The sequence below is a fragment of the Triplophysa dalaica genome, chromosome 13 (genome assembly GCF_015846415.1).
Source record: "Triplophysa dalaica isolate WHDGS20190420 chromosome 13, ASM1584641v1, whole genome shotgun sequence".
Classification (NCBI taxonomy): domain Eukaryota; kingdom Metazoa; phylum Chordata; class Actinopteri; order Cypriniformes; family Nemacheilidae; genus Triplophysa; species Triplophysa dalaica.
In genome coordinates, this window is record NC_079554.1 from 17,141,652 (window position 1) to 17,160,787 (window position 19,136).

Genomic DNA, 19,136 nt, shown 5'->3' on the forward strand with positions numbered 1-19,136 from the left:
TATGATTTCTGCCTCTGCCGTGACCAGAAGGAACGGATAGCAAATATTAAATGTGACCCTTGACCACAAAACCTTATGAAGCACAGGAATATTTGTGGCAAAAGCCAACGAAACATTGTGTGGGGCAAAATTATCGATTTTTCTTCTATGCCAAAAGTCATTAGGATATGAAGTACAGATCATGTTCCATAAAGATATTTTGTAAATTTCCTACCGTAAATATGTAATTACGTTATTTTTGTGAGTGGATGCCGCAAAATCGCTCACAAAAATGACCAGAAACACGCTTGCAAAGATCGCTCGGTGCTGCCCGCTCTTTGGGAATTACCCACTGAAGTTTGGTATCTATATGAAGCTTAGAATTTCTTCACAACATCATTACAGCAGTAATTTCTCAATATTTAGTTTTATTAAGGAGGCTTAGATTCAGAGTTTTAAATACAGTCTTTGCATCTTGGTCAAATATTGTACTAAGAAACCATACATCAATAGAAACCTTATGCCTTGTTTCCACTGAGCAGTACAGTTCGGAACAGAACAGTATGGTACGCTTCGTTACTGGTAGCCATTATCTGGCTTGCGTTTCCACTGACGACTGGTAACCTTGAAAGTAGCGATCGATGCATTCTCACGCAACAAAGCAATCTGTAAATGGCAATTACGCTTCCTGTGTTGTCGTTCCCCCAAAGAGTATAGATACCAAGAGGCGCAACTCTGGTGCTTTTTTAAGAAAACAGCGCGGCTGCCATTTTGGGGTGAAAGTGCTTGATATCTGACAAGGTTTCTAGCGAGCCAAGGCTTTTGTCGTCATGTATTATCATCATTCAGGTTGAATTTCAGCTTTAATGTTTTATTTTATAAACAAACCAGCTGATATTGCCATTGCCAGAGCAGAAAGCAGAGTCGCTTTCACCCCAAATGGCGGAAACGAAGGGCGCAGGTGTTGCAATGGAACGATATATTGAGTTTCGCCTCTTGGCATCTATACTAGCGTCTATATAGCGTTCTGCAGTAAGACTAGCTCCACCCATTAGGTTCCGGTACTATTGGTACTACTGTGCTAGGTACCCTTACATATTGGGTACATTTGGGTACCATTCACAGTGGAAACGGAAAAAATTGCGTACCGTACAGAACCGTACCACTCAGTGGAAACGAGGCATTGTTTACTCACTTTCAGGTGATGTATAAATCTCAATTTTGAAACAACTGACCCATAAGACTGGTTTTGTTGTCCACAAGGAAATGTATGAACACAGAACCACTGAGAAATTTCTCAAAATATCTTCTTTTTTGTCGTATACGGGTTTGAACAACATGTGCGTAAATAATGATGACATGACTTTTCAATTTGGGGCGAAAAATCTTCAGCAACATACAGTACATTTTAAAGTTATGATTCTAAAATCTGACATTTCAAGTAGAACTATTAGTTTTTTAGCTGTTTTTCAGGATGACAAATAGGTTTACATCATAAAGGAACAGTTTACCCAAAAATTATTCCGTATTTATTTACTCACCCTAAAGTTCCAAAACTGTATACAAACAGTTCCCACAACTGTAGGAAATCTAACGGTTCTGATGCACTTTTGACTACCATTGTCATTTTTCCTACTTTGGTGAGCAAGAACTGTTTGGTTACAAGCATTTTACAAGCTTTTTAGTTTTCCTATTGTCCAGATCATTCTGTGAAGGCACATAATTCTCCTGCAATGAACCTCTTGTGATTTTATTCTTCATAAAATAACATAATAGTCCCTGATAAATTGTGCTGAAATGAAGCATGTTTCATGTCAAGAGTTCATTAGATGGAATTTTGATGTCTGATGTGCATAACCTTTTAACATTGTTTCAGACACACAATTGCAGGCATGTGATTGATTTCAGTGTAAAACTTAATTAAATCAGAGTTCTCATTATGGGCATGTTGCTCGTGTGAAAGCGGGGGTTTCATGTTCTCCAGATCCGCACAATATCTTTGGCAGCATGCATACAATATGACCATTTAAGCAAACCCGTTGGCACACTAACATGTGTTTAATTTGACAACTTATTGTCTATTCAAGCCAGGTATACATTTTAATATACATACCATGTGTGTGTTCCCTGTGGGATCCGAGCAGAGATACGATTTTATACAGCTGTGTGCTTTTGGTGAAGCACTATTATTAAGACTATGGAAACTATATTATGCACCCCGGCTCAGTAGAGGTCACATGACCCTCCTCAGGGCTCACTTTGAATTGGACATGGATGGTCCCTTTAGGTTCAATTGGTATCGGTTACTCTCCAGTCTTTCTCAATTAACTCCGAGTGCCAACGAAAATCATTTTGCTCTGGCATTTAAACATGAACCCCGACTGAATCACTTAGCTGAGGGAAATGAAGGGCACTTCAACAGACAGAACCATTACTAATGCCGTTTTATTTTGGCAGTAGAGGGTTTTTAAAATACCCAGGCAAGGGCTTGTTTGTAAGACTGAACAGAGCTCAAAACAGTGGCGTCAATGTAAACAGTTGTTCCTTTATCTTGTTGTATAGCAGGACGCTAAACCCAGTCAGATAGGTTTGATTCCTACGTCTTACAAATATGTACATGAATAAAGTATATTTATTTTGCTGTCCCATGCACATTTAGTTAAAGTTTATTATCTGTATTTAGCATTGTTTTTCCAGCTGTCCACAGGAGACCTGATGTTGTTTTCATGTCGTTGTTGGTAATATAATTATTGCTTCAGATTTCTGCTGCGCTAGCATTTGTGTCTACTTCAAAGACTATGAACCATTGTTGCTTGCAGGTTCCTCTGTAACATTCAATGATCCGAAAACATAACATTCTCACTGTCCTATATTTACCAATATTGTTTACACTGTATGCCAACACTTGTCAAGACAAATTTGTGCTGAGGAATATTTCAAAGGGAGCCGAGGCTAATTAAAAGTGCTGATATGTTTGCTGTTATCTCCACTCTCTGTGGCTGCCAGTGGAACACATTTGCATGCTGCTGTTGAGAAGGAGTGGGGCGGCATGAAAAAGACGTCTCCACCAACTAAAATCCGTTGAACTAAAATTGCAGCCCAAAAATCGTGTGTAGGGTTCATAGATGTTTGGTGTAATCTCTGAAACACAGCTGTGTGCTGAAATAGGACGGTTGTCAATCGAAGCGCTTAAAAAAGATGCACGAGGGTAAATTCTGAGGAATGCATATGTCAAAATAAAACTTCAAAGCAGTATTTTTAAGCCCTTTTTGTGAGAACAGCACAAATTTGTCCTACAAAATCTGTCAATTTGTACCTTTAAATGCATTTTAGTAAAAGTACAACATCAGCTTTAGTTTGTTTTTGTATAAATGTGTGACTGGGACTATTTTTTGACTACATGTGTGAGCAGTGGTTACCGTGTTTTGTGAACTTGTGTGTTACGGTACATTATTTAGAAGTACAGGCAAATGTTATAAATAATGCATTTGAATGAACCTTTGTCTTCTGTGAAAATGTTCAAAACTAGCAATCAAATATGTATGTTAAGATTTCATTAACACACAAATAGCACCTCGACACACTTCCTGCCAGAGGGCTCAAGCATAGCGCTCTTTCAGAGAGCCCGCAGCTGTTTTCTTCTGTGTCACTCGTGGAAGATTTATTTGTGCTTTAATGTTCATCCATACCTGCCCCTTACTGTGTTCAGCGTTCTGCTTCCTGTTTTCATCACATATGACACAGCATCATAATTCATATAAGAGGAAGACATTGCACCTTCAGATTCGGGATGCAAAAAAAGGATGAGACACACCTATTTATGAAAGACATGACCAGATGTTACTTCACAGCTCTAGTAGATTAGGTCTATTCCATTGCACAAATGTCATTCATGTTGGAAACGCCACCATAAAACATATATAGACTGTTGTGATGTAAGCCCCATAGGTAAATTTTCATGCCATTCAGAAACCTGCCTGCTGTTTGGCATTTGCTCTTCTAAATGCATGTCCTTGCCAAAATATTATATAGTGCGAGAACGTGCCAAGAGCTGGAGAAAACAGGAGCACGTCAAAACCATAACCACTGTGCCACTCAGACATATGAATAAACACGTATACTCATAACAAAATCGTTCAAACCATTTGAAGATGCTTGTTTTACAATGCTTTTAGAGGAAATATAGATGTTATGGGAGATAAAATGCATATTTTTTTCTTTCTACAGCGTGAAAGACTTCGGAACATTGAGAGGATCTGCTGCCTTCTGCGAAAGGTACTGTAATGTTACCAACATTACATTTTAAAAGCGTTTTTAGCTGCACCTCTTAAAATGATTTAAATGATGTCTGACTGAACCATATTATCATATCCTTAAAGGAGTAGTTCACCCGTCAAATAGTTTATAAATGATATTTGACTTTATCTCCTCACTGGTTAGAAATATCTGTAAACAAAAAATATTGATATATCTTTATATTTATATGAACACACAAGACATAGAGGTCTGTTGATGTGAGCATAAAATTGAAGTTCAATAGTGTTTAAATTTGTATGTGATGTGTATCCGAGTGAGAAATGTAAATGGAATGAGGGGAAAACGTAGGGCAGGAATTGATTTCAATGTTTGGGAACTGTGTGTTGTAAATTGGACGTCTTAAGACATACATCATGTCCTTTGCGAAAATGATGAATAAAGCATTGTATATTGTTTCCCATTGAGGACATTTTAATGAAAGGTGTATTATCAAATTTCCCACACTTTTTAATATGGTTTGAAATCCAGCTCTAAGCACATCTCAAGTGCTGTTATCGGGGGCAAGAACCTGTTATGTTCAATGGATTGTGCCAACATCATCAGAACACCTTCATGAGCAATATGTCTCATCGCATAAGGCTTGAGTCCCAGCTGTTCATGTGCATGTGCACACAGCAGAAAAGGATTCTGCTGTCACAGTTTCACCTGACTGCATGTAGAAAGAAAGAGGTGTAAAAAAATCCTTACACTGTAGCATGGTGAAATGTAATGTTGGCCAAATGAGGGCTTGTATTATGTATTAGTGTTCTTGGACTGAATCGTTTTCTAATTTGCTTGTTGTATTTTAAACCCTTCTAAAATATTTTACACTAGCAGAGGAAAAACCTGATGATTTTTGTATATTTATTATATATAAATGGGAAAGTCGCAGTTATTTTCTAGCCAATATTCTGCATGCACACCTTTAACCCCAAAACTGTAGTCCAAATACATGCAATTTAGAGATTCTTTTAGCCAAAGTGGCTACAGCTCATTTAAGATATACATTACTGCGTGTTACCTTGGTGTCAAACACATGACCTTGGCATATTCTGTTCAGGAGCTACAGGAACGATAGCATTTATTCACAATAAATCTTTCTTCATAAGAACATAAAGCATATTCTGTATGTTTGACTCTTTGCTTTAAAGCTGGTGAGTGAGTGACATCTAAGCAGTTTTTAGTTTCTCTTGTGCCGGTGGCCTGCGGTTTTGTCATTTATTATCATTAGGAATTATCTTTTTGTAAACACTTGGCTTAAGGCTTGTATCACATCCCACTGGGGTGAGCCTTTGCCTGACTGGCATGAGCTTACTGATAATTCGGCAAGGACCTTTGTAAATCCAGACAGAGAATATTTAACAAATATCACTCAAGCAAGAGCTATGCTGATAATGCTTTTATAAAATACTTTCCGCCAAACAAGATTATTGATTACATTTCTTTTGATGAGAAAATCACTCTTAAAGGAACAGTTCACCAAAAAATGGAAATGCTGTCTTCATTTACTCACCCTCAAGTTGTTTCAAAGTTGTATTACTTTGTTCTGATGAACACAGAGAAAGATATTTGGTGGAATGCTTGTAACAGAACAGTTCTTCGCCAACATTGACTACCATAGTAGGAAAAATTACTTTATAAATGTCTTTGTTCTGTTAAACACAAAAGAAGATATTTTGAAGAATGTAGGAAAGCAAACAGTCCTGGGACACTTTTGACATTTACATTTATGCATTTTGACAGACGCTTTTATTTCTGAATATGTGTAATCCCATGGATCGAACCAATGACATTGGCGTTGCTAGCGCCATGCTCTAACCACTGAGCTACAGGAAAGCTACCTTTGTAATTGTTCTACTATGGTCGTCAATGGTGGCCAACAACTGATTGGTTACAAGCATTCTTTCAAATATCTTTCTCTCTATTCATCAGAACAAAGAAATTAATACAGATTTGGAACATCTCGAGGGTGAGTAAATGATGACAGAATTTTTATTTCTGGGTAAACTGTTCCTTTAAATAAAGTATTCAGGATAAGGGTGATTGTTTATTTTTTCTTCTTTTTTTATGTTGTAGGTTTAGTATTTTTCACAACCCACAACACGTTTTTTCTTACATTGTTCAGCTAGTATAAATGTCAGTCTGTGGCAGTAGTGTCATTTTGTGTTGTGTCAGGATGAGGCCTTCACCAAAACACATTGAGCATGAATCTTCTAGACAATAGAGGAGGAAATGTAGCTTCGCTGGGGTGACTGGCAGTCAAAAAATATAATATACTTATGCTGAGTCACCTAGAGCTTCTTTTCCAACCACCGGCATATTTTTAGACACCTGCTAACACTTACACTACTGTTTCTTCCAGGATCTGTAGCTTAGGTCCTCGTGCCAGTTTGTTTGTATCTTGTTATATTGTACAGTGGCATTTGTTATGGTGCATTCATACATTGTATTCATTCAATAGTTGCTAATAACTATATTTATTTAATTTATCAGCACATCATTGGCTAAAGCTGTCAGGGAATTTAACGGAAATGCAAACCAGTGTTTATATACTAGGGTGTAGGTTGCTGGTATTAATGTTCTTAATTGGAACAAACTACATGTGAAAGGATCATTATGTGTCTGTTACTTTTCTGTCAAATACTGTCTCCTGAACACAATTTCAACAATCTATGAATCACAATAAAATAAATATTCCGCCCCAAAAGTTTCATTGTTGTTACCCTCTCTTTCTCTTAGTCTAAGCTTTTTTCCCCTAAATTTGAAGGACAAGGTCAATAACCGAGCAGCCAATCAGAGGCCTCTATTGGCGAGTGTGGCATAATCCCCCATGGTTGCCAACGATGTGTGTTTGTTCTTCAAACGAGAAGCTGCTTTTTGATGTTGCAGTACAAACGTTTCTGTCCCGCACTTCACACTCGCATTCATCACCAAAGGCATTTGCGCAGAACATGCAATAACTGAGAATGACATATTTCAGCTGAAAGGCAGGGAGTTGGTAATAAAAGACCTGTATGCAGTGCAGCCTCCTCTCTCTTTTCATTTGAATCCCATAATGATGATGATAATGATAGTCGACCCTTATGAAAATTAAAGGGATGCTTCAGGCTTGAATCAAAATTTCCACATGTTTTACTTACCCTCAAGGCATCCTAAGTGAATGGGACTTTCTTCTTGAAGAATAATGCAGTCGGAGTTATAATACCACGTATACTTTCGTTTAAAGAACTACTCGACACAGCTCTGTAGTCTTTACAAAGGTCTTCTGAAGCAGATCGATGCGTTTGTGACTGTTAACTGTTACCCGTTCCGTTTACGGGACACCTAAGTTTGCATCAATATTGTGCATGTAATTTCTAATCGAATCATGACAAACTATATATCATTGGAAAGGTCTAAGACTCTAGAATACAGATTTATTTGGTGTTTTTTAATATAATTTAAATAGGGAGACTAATTGATTATTTTGTGCTTACATTTTTTATTATCATTTTCCAACCTGTATTTTTTTATGTATTTTTTAATAAAAGAAAAACATCATCTTTTTAATTTATTTTTTACAATAAACCTAACAACATACCTTTCTTTTTTTTGTGTGCGTATGTGATTTTATTTTTTGCAATAATCAGCTACCTCTCTTTTTTCATACGAGACCAACCGTAAGTCTGTATTCCAAAGAATTCATGAGTAACCGCCATTTTAGTTCCAACATGCGTTTTCATGTGTTGGCTCAAAAAGGGCTCAGACAGTTAACAGGTTTTAAGAGAAATATCCAGATTGACAACACTGTTAATGACCTCAAAAAATGTCCTCGCATTCTACCGCTTGGAATTAAAAGTATACGTGGTATTATAACTCCGACTGCATTATTCTTCAAGAAGAAAGTCACATTTACTAAGTAAAACATGGGGAAATTTTGATTCTAGCCTGAAGTATCCCTTTAACCATGGTTTAACTATAGTAACCAACATTTTTTTACTTCGTTTGTTATTAAATCATAGAATCCACAAAGTTATCATGGGCTCACTATAGTAGCCATTGTTTTTACCTATGGTTTTTGTATGATTTTATGGTCATACAAATGGTAATCAATCAACCAAAAAAAGTTTAATTACACTTTATTTTACTATAAAGTAGTGGTGGGCCGTTAACGGCGTTAACGCAGTGAGACTCTTATCGCGCGATAAAAAAAATGTCGCCGTTAATCTATTCTCAAAGTTGGGTTGGGAGCTGGGTCTATACTACGCAAGCTATGATGACTTTCACCTTGATATTTTAGCGCGGATGTATACCAGCTTAACTGCACTGTACGGGGCGAGAACGAGATTTTTCAACTCGCGTGATTCGCGTCATTCGCGGAAGCAGAAGCCGCCTCATCATCTCATAATCAGGGCTTCATTCGCGCGATTCGCGCAGCAAGTAGGTCTGTTGGCTCTTTGCATTAACATATAAATCACTCGCGCTTGACGCGCCATTCGCGTTTGGTCTGAACACAACATAACGTTACTGTGAAATTACCGCATCAAACGTGACGTGCTAACATGGATGCAGCTATGAAGCCGCCGGGTTTGCTTCAGGGAATATTAATTTTTAAGAAGCTTCCCAATAGAAACATCGACAAGACTAAGGTTGTTTGCACCTTGTGCAATGCGGAATTGGTTTAAAAAAACACTTTCTCTCAACAGGTAGTGGTCTAGTTTTAGTTGAAACCAGTAACTTTGTATTGAGATCTAATGTATTATGGCTCCTGTATGACATATCGCTTGTTGCTCCCTCACTCTTTGTAAGTCGCTTTGGATAAAAGCGTCTGCTAAATGACTAAATGTAAATGTACTGTAGGAGCTCTTCCAGTCTCAAGTACCACCTAAACGGAAATCATCCCTTAGCTAATGCGGAAGTAAACACAAGTTCATCTTATTGAACATAATTTAATTTTCATCACCAATTATCATAGTAGAAAAGCTTTCTCAAGCAGTTTGTGATGCATTTTGGAAACAGGAGATGAGATGATGCGCCACCTGGCTTGAGAAACCCGTTCTCAAAGACTTACTTTTAGTCATTATTTGGGTAGAACACATATTCTGAATGCCTTCGGCAGAATTCAAATGAGCCATTTTAATCTAGATTAATCTAGATTAATTTTGGAATTAATCTAGATTAATCTAGATTAAAAAAATTAATCTATGCCCACCACTACTATAAAGAAATCATCATTCTGTGGCAGTAGTGTCCAACAAAGAGAATTTCTAGAATATTGAGAAACGTTTTTAATCAAGTTCACTGAACACTCCATCTGATATTAGACTGCCAAACAGATAGTCCCACCCACAAAGTCACGACATTGGTTCCATTAACAGAGCTGTGAATTTTTCACAGTGCATTTTTCTGAAAGAAAAGCCTTGTGTTCAAAGGCTCTTTAGTCAGCTTTCTCTCTTCAGGGAATAAAAAGAGCATTCTCCTTTGTGACTTTTAAAAATAGTAATATCTGAGTGGTGATTAGACAGTATCTTGTCTCTGTGTGCGTCTTGTTAGGTCTGAGACATGGGTGTGTAGAGGGCAGCAGGCTATTAGCCTGTCACGACACTGTGGGACAATGTGCACTCATCAGAGGTGTGGCAGTACTGCCGTTCTATGGTATAATTAACTCTGGCCATGAAAGAAATCTGTGTTCTACTGTAACTTTCTATTAGTGTAACCCTTCCAAGCCTGATGCCATTGTCTCTTAACCAACGTCTGCTTTTATTTGAATGTTTGTCATAAAAGTTTTACTTTTAGTCAGTGTTTGACTTTAATTTTAAAGATAGTTATTATTCATCAATTGTACAGTACAATTCCATATAATTGTATTATACGCTTGTATTGTATATTCTATATAAATGGTTTCAAGAAAGTTCAAAGGCCCTTTCACACCAAAACGATAACTACTGCATTAAGATAAATACAACAATAACAAAATTACCAACCACACCAACAGATGATATTATTTATTTTTTATTTAATAATGCCCCGGCTTCACATTTTAAATGTGCAAGCACTTTAAATGCAATTGTTATTCTTGTTTCATCATCAGCTCGAAAAAAAATAACATTCTGAAATTGATCCAAATGATATTGTTCCCCTGTCTTCTTAACATTATTCTTGTGCTGTAGTTTTAAATGTAAAATAATTTGTACAACTATGGTTATCTTTACAGTTATCATTCTTTATGTGAAAAGGCCATGAATGCATTGTAACTGTACTACCACAAACAAAACCTTTTTGTTTTCTTCACAATGACAGTAGCGGTTAAACGATTAGAAATGCTTGACTGAAATGTTTCTAATAATCTTAATAATCTTTTTATCTCAAGGTTCACACTGGAATGTTTGTGATTACATTTGTAGGCAAAAGCATGTGCCAACATATCAATTTCTTGCTTAAGAACATAATAAAATATTTTTAATGGGTGACTTGGACCAAATAATGATGAAAAAGGAGGAAATAACAACTCCGAATAGATGGGAACTCAAAAGGTGAGACATCAATAAGATGAATGATAAAATGCCAAGAGAACGATTTTGCAAATTTTAGTAAAATTGTTGACACGTTGAAGATGCTGAAATTTAACACATATAGTTTTGATATATTTTTCTTATATTCTAAAAGGTGGAAAAATATAAATAAAAATATAAAAGTAAGTAATTCCAAACTGAACTGTATATATTTTTAATCAATTCTGGGAACTCATGCAGAAATAAATTACCTTTTTCTCAGCATATCATATATTGTAGTATTTCTGATAGGAATTGTTGTGATGCCAGCATGGGACCCTGCTTCATTTTGAATATGCTAAATATCTTGACCTTTTCAGTTTTTCAAAGTAAATGGGTTTCTAATGTTCACTTCAGCCACGGCATCCACATGTGCAGCATAGAGCTTGAGTATCTAAATGGGAAGCCAGTGCATATGCTGTGCTGTCTCGTGAGGATAGGTGTTCTTTAAAGAGAAAATATGTATAATTCTTTGCTGCAGTTAATTATTAGCTGCTATTGAAAGAGAAGGACAGTAATTGGAGAGCAGCGGTACTTTTGATCTGCCGAGGCCGAGAACATTTTTGCTGCTGCTAATCTAAGGGCTGCAGACAGATTTGTCATTGTAACACGAATAAAAAGATTTTCGAGGGTTTTCATTAATTTATGGTTCCTATTTGTGTTTCAAAGTTTAGTGGGTTTTAGACTACTTATTTTGAGTGTCTCCATGACGTTTTCTTTCTTAATCACATAATTTGAATAAATTGAGCACCTGATTTACAAAATGAATTATGGAAACCATTAACGATTTTAATGACTTTTGTGAATAATTGAAGAGCCGTTTTTGTGCAAAAAAGAATACGAATGACTCATTTGAATATACACGACCCCGTGCTTAACCATCGTAGATAGCCCCTGGACAGATGGTTGCTTAAAAATACAGTAAACAAAAAGTACAGAATTCTTATTGTCCCACCATCTCTCCAAAGACACGCCTCCTTTTGACAATTACCTTATGTCATGTTCACCAGTGACGCATTACACTACAAAGTACATAACATACCAATAATAATGTACTCAAATTATTTACAATTTAATATTATGGCACTTTCTAAATTATTTGAATATTTAACTCAGTGGTCACTTTTCTAACACAGTAAATGTTGATACATTTAAGGGTATTCACACCTCCAGCCCACTGTGCGTTATGCTATTCCCTTTACATTTCTGTTCTTATTATATACATAGTGAGGACACTTTCCCTCATTACAGGCTTGATTCTTTCTCTGGTCCGCTCTTTAACATAATGGTCCCCGTCCTGTCATTAGTCCTAAGTAGTGTTAATTGAAGAAACATGCAGTGGCAGACTGGCGAGAATGTGATAGGAACAGAGGGTGAGAGAGAGAGATAAAATGTGGATGTTAAGGACACTCCACCAAACCACTCAGTCGCAGTAGACCTCTCATTAGGGGACATAACTCTGAAGTGGCTGTTTCTAGCTCTTCTTCTTTAACAGTCACATTTTAAAATCTCTCAAAGCTCTGAGCGGTCCTTGGCCACAACCCCCGTAATTAATGTATAGATATAACAATGGCATGGGACAAAGTGGCTTCAAGTGTATGAATGACATAAAAAGGGTTTTAAACTCATACATAAAGATGTCAGATTTGAAGGAAATATTTTGATCACATTTTAAAGGAAAGCTGTTGTTCCAGCTTAGAGAAATACTGAAGATCGTCTTTAATGGCATTGATATACATTAAAGCAAAGTCAAATGAGCAAGAGTGTTGCTGTACAGTATGGTTTTATATGTGACACTGGCTATGAAAACCCAGCTAAAGTCTTCTTTTCTGATTAACTGTTTTATACATAAAATCTTCCTACAGTACATCATGTAAAGAACATTCTTTAAATATAACTTTGATATCTTTAATACTGACTAAAGCAATGTCAACAATTGAAAGCATAGTGAAATTAGTGATTGAAATTGAACTTTGATGCTCATTATTTGATAGTTAGACTTCATCCTGAATTTTACAGACAGGGTCCTATATCATGAAATTATATACTATATTGAAATGTTTCTAAAATGTGATATATAAAGTCTTCTGCAATTTCTCGTTTGTTTGTTAATAAGTGAAATTATTGCGAAAGGAAGGACATATTGTTATGCCCGAAGCTATTTAGATGTTTATAAGCCCCGAAGTCTAACAGATTGACTGACTTCAGATGGGTCCCTCGTTCCAGCTGCCAGTGTGCACTTAAAGATTATTCAGCATTTCCCAAACACAGTGATCTGCTTATGGAGTTAGTATTTTAAGGAAGTATATTTTGTTTACATAATATATGTCTGTGAACTGTGCATATTAATTTTGAGTTTATAAACACATAAATGCATATATTTAAGACAAATATAAAATATATACATTGTTAAACATGTATATATAATTAAATATAATTCAAACTATTTTTAAATGTAAATAAATAAATACAAATATTTCCACTATTTATACATGTAAGTATATGTTTGTGTTTATAAATACAAAATTGTCATGATTCCACTATCATGTCATGTTTATTCTTGTTGTTTGAGTGGAGTCATGGCATAACCTATGGTTTTGTGTGAGATTGAGTGATCTTTCTCGTGTCTTGTCATTGTTCCCTACATCTCGTCCCTCGTCAGCTTTCCCTGAGTGCTAATCCCCAGCACCTGTTGCTCGTTTCGATCCTCTGTTGTTTCCCCTATAAAGAGTCCTCATGTTTCATTGTCCTGTGCGCGTTCATTGTATGATTTCCCTTGTAAGCTGTACCTGTATACTGTGTGTGATACCTGGTCCTCGTCTGAGTTGTTCTTGTTCCTGTTCTCCGTCAAAGTAAGTGTAGTTCAGTCAGTGTTAGTGTTTTGTTTCAAGTGCTTGTTTTATTAGTTTAGTGAGTCAGTGTCCTTGTACGTTGTTATAGTTTATATATTATTCTTGTCCTGTTTTCCCCCTCGTGGGTTTTTGTTTTGACCCTTTTGTAGTGTTCTTGTTTTCTGTTAAATAAACCTGTCAACCCCGTATCATCTCGTCCTGCCTATCTCTCTGCCTTGCAATTGGGTTCCCGTTCGAGTTTCATGACAGAATGAACGCGCCAAGATTGAACCCAGCAGGCATGGAGGCGAGACGCGCAAGTCAGGCATGTCGCCTGTGTACTGTTCGTCAGGGATACGGCGACGTGCTTGGCTTCGCGGATCGCTTCTTTGAGACTGCAGGGGAGATGGTCCATGATGAGCAGGAACAGATGGTCCTGTTCAATGGTGGCCTCAACCATCCTCTGACGCGGGAGGAGATGCAGATGCTGAGACCGCTGGGCTTCACCGAACTGATCAGGTACGCCATGAATCGGCCGGAGCCCAGGGTCTCAGTCGAGTCCTGCTCTCCTTCTCCGCTGGCCGCCATCCCCGAGGGTCATTCCCTAGAAATCGGGGTCATGGGCCTCTCCCCATCCTCTGCAGTCTCTTCACCACCACCATCTGGTCTCCGTGGCAAACGGGGGAGAAGAAATTCTTCGGGGTCTTCCTCTGAGGCCTCCAACCCCGAACCAGCAGAGCCCTTCACCTCCTTCCTTCAGCCGACCACCAGACGGGTGGGTCGGCAAAAAAAGAAGAGGCAGCGGAGGGCAGCTGGGAGTCCTGTGGTCCCGAGTCCTGTGGTCCCGAGTCCGGTGGTCCCGAGTCCGGTGGTCCCGAGTCCGGTGGTCCCGAGTCCGGTGGTCCCGAGTCCGGTGGTCCCGAGTCCGGTGGTCCCGAGTCCGGTGGTCCCGAGTCCGGTGGTCCCGAGTCCGGTGGTCCCGAGTCCGGTGGTCCCGAGTCCGGTGGTCCCGAGTCCGGTGGTCCCGAGTCCGGTGGTCCCGAGTCCGGTGGTCCCGAGTCCGGTGGTCCCGAGTCCGGTGGTCCCGAGTCCGGTGGTCCCGAGTCCGGTGGTCCCGAGTCCGGTGGTCCCGAGTCCGGTGGTCCCGAGTCCGGTGGTCCCGAGTCCGGTGGTCCCGAGTCCGGTGGTCCCGAGTCCGGTGGTCCCGAGTCCGGTGGTCCCGAGTCCGGTGGTCCCGAGTCCGGTGGTCCCGAGTCCGGTGGTCCCGAGTCCGGTGGTCCCGAGTCCAGTGGTGCCTAACCCCAAATATTTTTTGGGGGGGCGCTGTGGGAAGGTGACGGTCCGTCCGGCACCGAGCCCGGGCCAGAAGCCGCCGTCAGCACCAAGCCCTGTCCAGCCGACGATCCAGTCGGCCTTCCAGCCCTGGTCCAGCCGACGATCCAGTCGGCCTTCCAGCCCTGGTCCAGCCCGGCATTCCAGCCGAGGACTAGCCCTGCAGTCCTGCAGGGGACTAGGACAGTTCCCCCCAGGACTACCCCTGTCAAGCCTCCTGGGGCTCCGCGCCCTGGCGCGTCCCCCAGGGCTGGGACTTCCCCGCCCGGCCCTGCCCCTTCTGGACTTCCTGTGTTTTCTTGTTTGCCCCCGCCCCCCCTCCCATGTCTGTTATTTTTGTTATCTCACCCCAACCCTTTTGTTATCATATCTTGTATGCCCCTTGTCATGTTCACCTTGTCTGTCTGGTTTTTGTCTGTTTCCCAGTCAGTCTTGTCTCGTTAGTTACCCCTTGATGAACACCTGGAGGTGCTCATTAAAGGGGGGGCTTATGTCATGATTCCACTATCATGTCATGTTTATTCTTGTTGTTTGAGTGGAGTCATGGCATAACCTATGGTTTTGTGTGAGATTGAGTGATCTTTCTCGTGTCTTGTCATTGTTCCCTACATCTCGTCCCTCGTCAGCTTTCCCTGAGTGCTAATCCCAGCACCTGTTGCTCGTTTCGTTCCTCTGTTGTTTCCCCTATAAAGAGTCCTCATGTTTCTTTGTCTCGTTGCTCGTGCATTGTATGTGTTTATGCTGTTTGATGTTCCTGTCGCTGTTGATGTTGCTCTTGTTCTTGTTACTCCGTGTCAAGTAAGTGTAGTTGAGTGTTAGTTCATTGTAAGTCCTGATAATTATTGTATTTTGGTTTAAGTGTAGTTAGTCCAGTTCCTGTGTACCTTTTGTAGTTATTGTATCCTGTTTTACCCCATTGTGGGCCTTTGTTTTGCCGTTTGTTTAGTCTTGTTTATTGTTATAATAAACCTGTTAACCCCTTCACCACCGTCTGTGTCTGCCTGCAATTGGGTTCTCTCTGAGACATATCCTGACACAAAATGAATATGGAAAGTAATTTGTCAGCCCTACTCTAGTTTTTCCAAATCTGTATAAGTTTCTTTGTTTTGATGAAAACAGAGAAAGATATTTGGAAGAATGCTTTTAACCAAACAGTTCTTGGCCACCATTGAACTGGAGAATTGCAATAGTAGTCAAAAGTGCCCCGGAACTGCATGCCTTCCTTTATTCTTTAAAATATCATTTTTCTCTTCAACTTTTCCTTTAAATACATTTTACATGTTTTTTGCCTTTAATATTTAAGTATATTAAATCTAGTATTTAATTCCTACTTTCTGAGCAGTAAAAGTTATGAGCAAAAATACTTTAAGCAGCCGTAACACATGCGGTTTCTGCCAATCTCAAATTAATCTTTAATGCCTATAGAGTAGTATTGCATACTCCGTATCTTCGAAGAGTATTTAGTTTGATCACAATTCTAAAAGAAAGATACAGCTGTACGATTATTTCTGAAAATATACGGCGTGTGTGGAGGGGGGAGGGGTAGGCTGAACTAAAGCACTTGCGCACCCATTGCCAACAAAACACAGACATCAGTTTCACTCACAGCGTGCGGTTCATGTCCGGCATCTTTTAGCGCTGGGACAGCTCGATGTCAGTTTCAAACAATCTGCAAATCCAGCGTTATATCCATCGTTTATTCAACATTCATCACCCAAATGCAGTGAACAAACAAACACCTGAACTTCGAAATTCTGACAGAGCATGTATCCTTCATAAAGAGTGCAATCCCAGAATGCATTGCGGTGAGCTCAATAGAACATTGATCAAAGTGAGTTTTTTTTTAAATGAACACATTACTTATTAATCAATTAACGTTGTCTAATAAAAATGTACTGAGTATTTTACTCAATGTTTATGTTTGCTATTGTTTAAGTATTTTAGAGTTAAGCGGGAGTATTTGCATGCCTTGCAGAGTCTATTCATTCATTTTCAGGGTCTTACGGCTAGGGCGGCGAAGCAGAACAGAGCCAGTGGCTTAAATTTTCCATGGCAAGAAGATAACGTGTTCTTAAAAGAAGAATTAAGTTTTAGTTACTTCAAGTTTTAGAAGAGAAACTTTAAGTATGCCAATAGCAGTTCACAATTCAACTCAAATTTGGAAAAAAAACATCTTCAATTGCCATAAGCCAAGAGATAAACTTCTTTATAACTTTTTATATAGCTTCTATAACTTCAGGCTAAAATATGTTGAAGTCTTTCATTCCTGCACATTTTTGAATTGTTTAATATCTCCCTTGTTATGAAGAGGAGGATGTGACACAAAAAGAGGAATTAGTCCAGAACATTTTAATATATAAGGTATTTTTGTAAAGGGGATGGCGTATTTTTAGACTTTTTTGGAATCAAAAAGGGTGAAAATAGTCAGGACAGGTCACACATTAATGAGCTCTTTTACAAGGCTGACCTGAGCCACATTTGGTTTTGTCTGTAAAAAGGCCTCCACAGGAACGGTTTGTGCCTCAGGATAAACTGACTTCAATGATAAATGTCTTCTATTTGCCTTTTCACAGAAGTAAGCCCTTTGTATCAGGAATAAACTGGATTTAATGGTTATATATTAGATAGTGCCTTCGAAAACCCATTTTACCTTATCTTGACAAATCAAAGCCTTTACACAACAGTGTCTACATAGCTTTATTAAATAACTAAAAGTTAATTTATCAATGCTTGTGATTGTATCTTCCACCGCTTCAAAAATGCTTCAAGATACATTGTAACTTTTTTGGACTGTCTTGCCAAGAAAATACCACAGGGAACAGGCATTAGAAAAAAACTGTCAGACACATGGCAGTAAAATCAAGTACAGCAACTTGAGTATCTTCCCTATCCCCTTTCTTGTCCATTTGAAGCAAACTGGTACTGCAGTGATGCCAGAAATTGTCCTGTTCTTCCTCAGCTGAAGGTGAACTAATACGACCTAAAAACTTGTGTCCTGAATGTTAACTGCAGTCATTACAGAAGACTTGTCCTCCAAACATTTACTGCTTTTAATAAAGTACTCTGTTTCAGGAAAAACATTTCATTGAAACTCTTGATTTTATGCATGGATAATGATCATGCAGAATTCCACAATATTAAAACGGCCATCTTATTTAACTTTTCAAGAGGTCCCTTTAACTCTTACATGTTCTTATATAGATGCACCGATACTAAATTTCTCGACCAATAGCCAATTATACAGAGGCATATCTGCCGTTGCCATTTCTGAAGATTTAAATGATATATTTTAAATTTTTCTTAATGTTATTAATTCATATAATAACTAATAATATTGAATATCAAACTGGTGATGTTTCCTTACATTTTCTGTATACAGAGCAGTAATTCTTACCTTTTTTCTGTCCTCTTTCGATTGACAGGATATATCAGCCTGATCATTGTCTGTTTTTAAACTATTGATCAAAATTGTGGAAAATTGCTTTTTTACAGATTATTGTCCAATATATCTGTGCACCTCAAGTTCTTTATTAATATTTTGACCAATAATTGGTTACCAATAAACGTAGGACGTTCCTTTTAAAAATCAGCACACATGTGAATGACATAGAAGCAATGCAATGTAATATTTTACTGATCTCTGAAATCTGATAATTACATATTGTCACTGTCCTTCTGAAACCTTGTATGTCCATATTCCCTGTTTTTCATGAAACATGAAAACGTAATTTACATAATTACATAATGTGCTGTCAAAGTTTACTTTATATTTTTAATACTTTATATTGGTTAGATATTTGCCAATATAAGTGACAAACAAAAAGGTTGACTAATAACATGACAAAAATAAATATCACGAAATATGGAAATAAGAGGTTTCGAAGGACAGCAGCGATATAATACATTAATGTTCTTTCTTGAGAATGAACCAACTGCAGTTAAGATAACAAAGATATACTCCAATGAATCAAACTTAAGTTTGAGTCACATGGTTAATCCTATTATTCCCAATGTGAAGGAAGTATGTGATTTACTTCTCTATTCTTTGTACAGTTGGTGCTTCCAGAATACTCCATCCATGTACTCTTCTGTATCATGTTCCTGTGCGCTCAGGAGTGGCTTACTGTAGGCCTGAACATCCCTCTGCTCTTCTACAACACATGGAGGT

The 19,136-nt window shown here is 38.4% G+C and overlaps 1 protein-coding gene across 2 annotated transcripts in view; it reads left to right on the forward strand.

Annotated features, from left to right (window-relative positions):
- The window catches only part of cnih3 (cornichon family AMPA receptor auxiliary protein 3), a 33,930-nt gene that overhangs the window by 7,105 nt on the left and 7,689 nt on the right, over positions 1–19,136 (forward strand). Inside the window, exons 3-4 of one of the 2 annotated variants that reach the window (XM_056765125.1) lie at positions 4,207–4,254; positions 19,022–19,134. In XM_056765125.1, coding sequence (XP_056621103.1) covers positions 4,207–4,254; positions 19,022–19,134 — 161 coding nt within the window. The remainder of the gene's footprint in view (positions 1–4,206; positions 4,255–19,021; positions 19,135–19,136) is intronic. The other variant, XM_056765124.1, reaches the window with a different exon arrangement.